General features: G+C 38.1%; 1 protein-coding gene across 3 annotated transcripts in view; it reads left to right on the top strand.

Moving 5' to 3' along the window:
* The first annotated feature begins 2,179 nt into the window (after positions 1-2,179).
* The window catches only part of ZC2HC1B (zinc finger C2HC-type containing 1B), a 345,180-nt gene continuing 337,829 nt past the window's right edge, over positions 2,180-9,530 (top strand). For all 3 annotated transcript variants that reach the window (XM_044060265.1, XM_044060266.1, XM_044060264.1), the window contains exon 1: positions 2,180-2,361. In XM_044060265.1, the coding sequence (XP_043916200.1) occupies positions 2,358-2,361 (4 nt within the window). In that variant the 5' untranslated portion in view covers positions 2,180-2,357. The remainder of the gene's footprint in view (positions 2,362-9,530) is intronic.

The raw sequence follows: 9,530 nt of genomic DNA, 5'->3' as shown, positions 1-9,530 counted from the left end.
TGCGTAGTATAAATGTGTTCTCTTGCCATGTATTTTAACATCCTATCAGTTTTTCTAATATAACATGCCTGAAATACCAGCCAATATGCTAAATAAACTGTGCTCTGTAGAACAATTCTAACTGACTGAAAAAGTAATCTTGAACTGTATTAGGATATTCAAAATATCCACTACTGTCTATATAACAACAAAAATTACATTTCAGACATGGATAGGTCGCTCCTCCCTTTATATATTTATTATCAGTGAAGTTCTTTGGATAGCATAATAATCTTTTTAAACTTTTCTTATTCTTAAAGGTAAAATGTAGAGTCTCACCCACTATTTCTTTGATTTTAGGGTCAACTGTTAAAATGTTCCAATGCTTCTTTACAATCCCCATCATTTCTTTTGTATCACTACTGTGGTATAGTGGAACATTAAGCGTTTGCAAAGTGTTAGACTTTAGATGTAATGTCCATCTGTTCAGAAAAATAATGTCATGCTATGGTTCTTAGATCTGGTATCTCATTCAGCACCATTTCTATCTCATTTTCTTCATATCCTCTCTCCACTAATCTATCCTTGATATTAGAGAGTTGTATTGTGGGATTGTGAGCATAACAAAGAATAGCCCTTCTCAAACTGGTAGCTCTGGTTTAATTGCTGAAGTGGGAAGAAGAAAAAAAAGCATTGTGGAGTAAAAACATTGCCTTCTGAAAGCACCAAAAGAATGGTGTTTGATGAGGGGTAGTGATAGATAAAAATCACCAAGCTAATTAATGTGTTTGTCTGCTTTTCATTTGTTTGATGCTGCATTTTCTGTCTGAAAATATATTTCTTATTTACACAAAGATATATGATGTTACTCTGGTCAGGTTAATTTAAAGAATTCTTGAAGGCTGTTGGGCTGAGGCGCTACTGTTTTATACAATAAAATCTCTTTGGGTTAGTAGCCTGTTTGTTTATTTTATTTTGTTGGTTGTTTATTTAAAGAATGCACCTTTGAGTGATAATTTATGTCTGAGATATGGCTGAGGTTGTTATTTTGATTAAAATGGTTAAGGAAAGATATCTGCATCCATCATTATTTTACTTGAGACTGTTTAATGCAGACATCACTGTAAGGATGCATTGCATGCACATGTCTATGGATGATGTAATGTAAATGAAAGCTTATCTTAAAAACAAAACAAAAAAAAAACAAGCAAATAAATAAATGGCCATTTAGGTGCAGTAGGTATTTGAGTGTCCAAGTATAATTCAGTGTATAGGCAGCTCATTTCACAAAAATACTTTTGTCAGACTGCATTTTACTTTTACATTCGTGGTGACTATATGACTTTTACTCAGGTAAGAATGTAAAGCTAGTTGGGCTTGGTCAAAATAGTTGGTGGTATTTGTGACGAGCTCAGCATGTGGTCTGTGTAAACAAATACAGTTGTGCTTCCCCATTTGAATATGGCTGCAGACACTATTGAACACAGGAATACATGTTCTAGTTATACTTGCATCTTTGGCAATGTAGAATGTAAATTAAAAAGCCCTGGCATATTCATTATAGTTTTATTTTATTAAATTGTAGATTTTATTAATTTGCATTTTTTTCAGAATGCCTAGCTTGTGTGTTTGTGTGTATGTATGTATGTATATATATATATATATATATATATATATATATATATATATATATATATATATATATACACACACACACACACACACACACACACACACACACACACCTTGAAAGGTGTGGTTGGAGGTGTTTATTTAAATAAAATATTATAAAATAGATAAATTAAATTATCTGACTCAATGTGCACAAAAAATGGATAGGGGGGTTATAGATGGATGGACAGCTGGAAAATGGTTATAATTAAAATAACAGAGCTGTGTGGTGACTTGAGCATTAGATAGCTACATTTTCACTGTAAGAATCTCTGGTTATTTTTATTTACATTTCCAAAATACAGAATTAATTTTTTTCTGTCACCTACTCTGTGTACATTTATTTTCTACTGGTCATTTTCCATGCTGATCTTTGTGGATTAAGAAACAAAGACTTGCACGTCACTTGCAGGTTCTTATTCCCTGCAGTTACTTATTAATAATTCCTTACATACACACACGCCCATGAAAGCTGATCAGTGTCAGCAGTGACTTTGTTTAAATTTAGACATAGCAGGCTGAAGCACTTTCAGTCAGGTGTAACCTTTGTTTGACTTTACTTCTGTTGTCAGAATCTAAGGGCAACTGTTGCTATCTTCTGTAGGTGGTGCCTATATAGTAGCCTGTACTCTAGTATATGCACATCCTACCAAAGGCTAATGGAAACCACTAACAAGAACTGTATGGCTTTGAAGCTGCACTGAGAAATGAGTAAGCTAAACCTAAATTTATTTTGTACATTAGACAAAGAAAAAAGAGGTGTTTTTTAAGCTGATTGCACAAGTTAGTGTGATTTACAATAACTGGTGCAATATGTATGTTTGTGTGTGTATATGTATGTGTGTTTGCGCATACGTGTGACTGTGTGTGTTCGCATATACACACATATGCATAAACAATATTAATGTGCACTGTTCTTGGCAATGATTCAGAATTTCATTTGTGGTACAATATATCATTCATGAAAAGTGGTTACAAATCTGTCTGCTTCCAGCACTGTACTGATTCCTGCTGCCCAGATGGTGTGGTTGGTGATTTCATATGTAAATTGCTTGACATCTTTTATTTTTCAAAAAGAAAGAACCAGAGCTGCAGCTCTGTAATGAAAACGTCAGTGCTCAGATGTGTTTTTCAGAAAGTGGTACTTATTAGCAAATAAAATGCCAATTATCAGATCTGTTCATAATGATAAAAGTAGGAAAATGGTTTTGCAGTGTGCATTTCAGAATTCAAATCCGTATTCTATAATTATCTGTAAATGTATATGGCACTAGCATTCTCATGTCTCATTACAATGAAGGTGTAGACAAGTCATGGTAATCTAAAACACTGTTCTGTTTGAGACCTTGTTCAGAGACATACAAGTGTTGTCTCATCACAAGTAGCATGATGTATTTACATTTCCTTAGGCTCATTATAGCATAAACCTAGGTCACAAATGCATAGTTTTTCACCATGTTATTATTATCTTAAGACTGAGTTGGATAACATTTTATTCATGATGAAGTTTAAACAGAGAGCAAACTAGAATTTATTTCACTTCAGTTATTTTGTTCTTTAGAAGAAAGTACTGTTGTGTAAGTAAACTTACCAAAACAGTAGATGTTCCAGTGATCACAGCTGCAGTAGCCTTAGCTATATATGGATTGTATCCTGCCAGGGATATAACAGACATCAAGCTTTCAAGGTTTCATGGCACCTTCCATGCACCCAAACTGTCAGGCAGCTCAGACAGAGCTAACTAAAAGAAGTTTGGGCACCAAGTCCTTCAGAACTTTCCTGCCAGCAGAGAGAGGCATGCTGAGCCCTGAAAGGTCAATGCCAAGAAGAACAAAAAATAAATAACCACACCCTTGTCCCGTTCGATTCTCAGCTAGAGCATCTTCTGTGTGGAGGCATACGTGAATGGGGCGTGCCTTAGTTGAAGGTTGTGCATCAGGGCTGGTAACCCGGTACATAAAAATCCACTACCAAACATTAGTGGACTGGAGTTCTGCTGTGGCGATCCCTAACTGGGAAAAGCCGAAAGACACAAACAAACAAACACCCTGGTATTAACAGCATACCAAAATAAACAAGGTGGATGGAGGGAGGGAGGGCTACTGCAACAGTAATCATGCAAACACTACTTACACAACTGTACTATGTTCAACATGTTGATCACTGCTGCAGTAACCTTAGCCATATGGGTAGATTACTCTAGCTTACTACATTTGAGAGGTAGAAAGAGAAGAGTCCAGGCAGGAGCCTCTGGAGAATGGTCCTTGCAAAGCCTGATTGAGATCTAGAGAAGGAACCAAGCTTATAGGCTTTGTAAATGTATGCACAGAGGACCAAGTAGCTACTTCTAGAATACTTCTAGACTCCAACCCTTTTCAAAAAGCCACATATACATACATAGATGAGGCCAAAGCCCTGGCAGAGTGGGTCTTGACCTTGCATACAACAGTTTTGTTGTGGTGAGTATAACAAAAGGAAATAGCCTTAGCCAACCAATTTTAAACAGTCTGATTTGGCACAGCTTGTTCCTTCTTTTTTCCTTCACAATAAATTAGCAATTGATCCAAATATGTGAAAGATTTATTTCTGTCAAGATAGTACCTGAGTTGACCATGGACATCCAAAGTATGGCGTATCCTTTCTTCCTTATTTATGGGTTCAGGAAAGAAAAGGAAAGGTGGATAGTTTGGCTTAAAGTAAACTCAGATAAAACTATAAGCATAAAAGGATTAGTTCTCAAAGAAACCCTATCCTTGTGGAAAATGGGGTAGGGTTGACTCAGCATAAGAGCTTGCAACTTGGATATTTTTTCTTGCAAAAGTCAGAGCAATCAATAAAACTGCTTTCCATTTTTCGAACCTCAAGTCAGCCATGTTCGCTGGTTCAAATGGAGCAAGTGTTAGCCTCCATAACACAAAATTAAGATCCCAAGGAGGGCCATCAATTTTTCTTAGAGACCTCATGCAAAACTCCTTTCAAAAACATTTTACATGCTACTACAATGAAAGAGGAGGATCCACAGGCAGACTTGCTGAAATGGCTGGTAAATGAATCTTGATAACGGAGTAAGAAAGTCCATAAGATAGTAACTCACAGACACATTGTAAAACCAGAGAACAACTGGCCCTGAATGGGTGTGGTGCTGGTTGTCACCAACTAGAAAACATCTTCCATTTTCTCATATATGATTTTCTAGTAACACGTTTTCTTGCCTCCATTATTACCTGTTGCACATCCTCAGTAAAAAGGTGCCAGTCACTTGACGTTGATTGGTATCAGGGTGTATGAAACACCCATGTCCTTGTGTGAGTAAATCCAGGAATTTAATAAAGCATACACAGACTTTTTTTTTTTCTTTTTACAAAAAAGTAAGCAGGTTTGTGATCCAGTAAACAGAGCTGGGTGGCGTGCATCCATACACCAACAAGGATGTATCTGTGGCATGCAAATCACCTCATAAGCAGGTGAATTACATGCAAATGAGGGAGGTAGAGCGATCCAGCAAGCAGATAGGCAGTCCTGCAGACCCCATGTTGGTGTCCATAGTGTACATGAAAAAATTCCATGTACAGGATTTTAAACAGACAATAGGGGCTGTAAAAGTATAGTTAGATGGACAGAAATAGTATAACAAACAGATATATGCAAAATTATCCACCATGTGTCAAAAACTGTATAGGAAATAATTTAAAATAATTTTATTTTGTTTTAATGATGTGGGTATGTTTAAGCGGTGAGCCACAGTGAGCAACCATGCTTTTATGAAAAAAATCAATAAATAAAGAGTGTAATAAACAAATTTATTAGTATGTGACAGTAATGTATTACAGGACCCTGCATAGAGTATCTACAATGATGGAATGGTTCTGTCACTAATGCGGCAGGGCCTGGAACCGTGTAGTTTCCAGGTTCTGTGCACGGATCCCTATGCAAATGAGGTGGGGGTACTGAATAGCACAAATGAGTATCCATGTCCACAGATCCCATGCGTGTAGGCACAGAGCCATGTTGGTGTCCAGAGAAGAGGTAGCTGACATCAAGGGGGGTTGTCTGAGGACTTGTAAGCTCAGCAGTGCCTGTTTGTGTTGCACGGTGTGGTGCTCTGCTGAGGAGGGGGCTGTGTACAGTTTCTGCTAAACTTTGTTTACCTTCTGGGTGCATGTTTCCATGTGTGTGCACAATGGTCCACTGTGCTGAGCATGACCTTTTATGGGGGGGTGTACTGTGACTGCTCAGCATTGTTTACCTTAGTGGGCATGTGTTTGCATGGCACGCCTCAGTGCTGAGCGAGGAAGGCTGTCCAAAAAAAAACATTTGAGAAAGCCAATGGTATATTAATTACTGATGACCCCTGTTTCACTTAAATTAGGGTCATTAGCAGTCCTTAATGATGTAATTGGCAGGTAGAATGCATCATGGCTAGCCAAATACAAAGGCTGCACCTGCAGCAGAGCATTATAAAGGTTGCATACACCCTACAGTCTGATTTCACAGCATAAAAAGGTCATCCACAAAGTGCCTATAGAACACTAGCTTCTGCCATTTAACCCTCTTAACAACATATTCATTCTCCTATGTTGCCATAACTAAATTTGCATAGCTATTTGCTGTAGGGGTGCCCATGGCTACCCCATCCTTATAGTCCGATATCATAATATTATTTTGTAATATTAATTCCATTAGGAAACATAAGATCTATCTTCTCATTATTGTATTCACCATCTAACACTAACATACTGGTTCCTATCCACCACTGGTCTAAGTTGTGTTTCTGTGTATATTGAAAGGGGCTCCGTAGACCACCCTTTGCCCGATACAATCCCAGTGGAATTGTGCTTTGTGGATGACATTTTATGCTGTGGCAAGGTAGTGATGAAGAGTATTATTAATTTCACAATAATAGTACTAGCTTTCTGAGTTTTGATCTGTTTATAATATAGTTTATTTAGCTATATGTAATATCTGCTCAGCATATTATGTTGGCAAAACCAACAGGAAATTTAGGTTTAAAATAAGAGTGCATCTGATGAACATCAAGAAGGGCACTTGTATTCTTACAACAAAATTTAATTCCTAGATGTTAAAATATACAATGATGGGTTGGGTAGACTATCCACTAAGATTTACAGGAAGGAATGCTATAGAAATGTTATATTGCATAGAAAGAGTATGCACCCCAAGCACATCTTTAGGAATGTAATCAAGGGGCAAGCATTAAGAGCATGAAGATTAACAGTTGATGACAGAGAGTTTGAATGCGAATTACCTGACCTTAGAGAGACTACAACAGAAAGGTTATGTAGATCATGAAACAGAGGAGATTTTAAGGAATGCTAAGAACTGGAGAGAATATATAGGGAAGCCATATTTTTCATCGAGCACAACTAAGAGTAAAAAAGGACCACAAAGTGAGAATAAATATGTATGGGTTCCCACATATTTTTCAGGCAACATGAATGATGTGACAGAGATCATTAAAAAGCACTGTCTGATACTAACCTCAAATGCTGATGAAAAATATAGTGGGTGAGAAACCCAATTTTATGTTTAAGAACAGGAAATCACTTAAAAGAATACTTTGCTACCCCAGAGATAATGTTAACGGAGAGTTAGGTACCACACCTTGTAACCAATGCCAGTATATAGATAGAACTAATAGTTTTTGACATCCAGATACAGGTGCGATAACGTCATTCAATGTAGCAGCAGACTGCAATACCAACAATATAGTTTATTTAGCTATATGTAATATCTGCTCAGCATATTATGTTGGCAAAACCAACAGGAAATTTAGGTTTAAAATAAGAGAGCATCTGATGAACATCAGGAAGGGCACTTTGACAAATGCACTTGGGAAGCATGTGAAACTAAATTGGCAACCACATACATTTAGATTCCTAGCTGTTGAAAAAAAGTTGGGACAATGAGAGAGGAGAGTCCTAAGTAACCAAACAGAAACATCAGAGACAAGATGGATAATCAGACTGAGGGCTGACAGGGGGAGAGGATTAAATGACAGGGTTCCCTTAAAGCATGTGCTGAAAAATAAGAAACTTTTCAAATGAAGTATAATATATGTTTTTATTCTTGCACATATTTTTTATATTTGCACGTTTTCTTTATATTTGCATATATTTTATTATACACTGAGAATTTGTATATTATTTTAGGGCAAGAAGCTGCAAGTTCTTAATTGGTATATGTGTGTGACAGAATTCATTCTAATCATGATTAGATTCTGATTGGTTGTTGACTTTAACTTGTTCTTCTTTCGGCTTTTCCTGGTTAGGGGTCGCCACAGTGGAACTCCGGTCTGCTAATGATTGGCAGTAGATTTCTTACGGGTGCCAAGGTACCAGCTCGATGCCCAACCATTAATGAAGGCACACCCATTCTATGCATGTCTTTCAAATGCCACTCAACCGCAGGGAGGACATGCAGACTCCACACAGAAGGTGCTCCAGCCGAGAATCGAACGGGAGAAACTCTTGCTGTGAGGCAACAACGCTACTGTTGCACCACTGTGGCTTAACATAGTATATTTGGAATGAAGTGATTGTTGATAGTATAATGGTCTGAAGAAGTGGTGACAACACAAAAGAACCCACACTGTGAAAGTAGCAGACTCTAAATCCAACTTCAGACCAGTGACAAATTGAGTACCACAGGGTTCAGTCCTAGGTCCTCTCCTGTTTGGTATATTATTTTCTGAAGTACAGGCTAACACAGAAGGTCTTTGGCTAACAAAGTTCGCAGATCACTGCAAACTAGGAGCCATAATCAAAACTCCTAACGATGTGGACATCCTACAAAAGGGCCTCACTGAGACAGATGCCTGGTGTCAAAGCCATGGCCTCAAGCTCAATGCCAAAAAATGCATTGTCATCCCTTTTGGTAAAAACTTTGTACCCATGAACTAATACATAGGTGGTAGTCTACTTAACACCAAAAGTGTGATGAGACCTTGGGACACAGGTGGACAGAAGTCTCTCCTTTGATAATCACATCGCCACAGTAGTCAGGAAATCCTTCTACATGGCACACCTCATCACAAAAGGTTTCTCATCCAGGAAAAAAGAGGTCATTGTTCCCCACTACTCATCACTCATTAGACCCATTATAGAGTACAACGCTCCTTTTAGTATGTACCTCACAAAACATCTACAACAACTGGAAAGGCTGCAGAAATACCTCACAAAGAGGATTACTGGCCTCAAACAGATGCCCTACGCAGACCATCTCAAAAAACTCCAGCTTTACTCTGTCGCACATCGCCTTCTCAGAGGCGATCTCTGCCTAACATACAAAGCTATGTCAAACCTAGAGCTGTTGGACATGCTCCACTTAAAGAAATCCCAATCCCTTTGAGCTACATGCTCTAGGGACGTAAACCTTGTCACCACAATAAACAGAACATGCTGGAGGGATAGATTCCTGTCCCAGAGACGTCCCACACTCTGGAACAAACTACCTATCTATATCAAACAAAGCTCCTCATTAGCACTCTTCAAGAAAAATCTTGATGATTGGATGGGAGATAGGAAATTCACCCCGGGGATCACTTCTGTGGCTCTGCTTGGGTACCGTTTGGCTAGGCTTATATAGGCCCTAGGGCCAATAGCCTAGTACCTACCTATGAACACTATGAAAGCACTTACCTGTTGGAATAAAGTATTTTGTGTGATTTTATAGACTGGACTGTGATTTACATCTTCCTGAACCATTGGCTGTGCTGTTGGATGTTGTTTGTGGGAATACTGACTTTTTGTTTTACCATGAGTACATTTATCCTAGCTGTGACCTGGTTTGTGTTTCTACATTTATTTTTCCCTTCACCCCTGAGGCAAGGGCCAGCAGTATGCAACACTTCTACTGTGTGT

This window comes from Protopterus annectens, chromosome 1.part2 (assembly GCF_019279795.1).
Source record: "Protopterus annectens isolate FY-2018-M chromosome 1.part2, PAN1.0, whole genome shotgun sequence".
Lineage (NCBI taxonomy): Eukaryota > Metazoa > Chordata > Ceratodontiformes > Protopteridae > Protopterus > Protopterus annectens.
The sequence above is the reverse complement of the archived record's forward strand: the minus strand, read 5'-3'. Positions and strand labels throughout refer to the sequence as shown.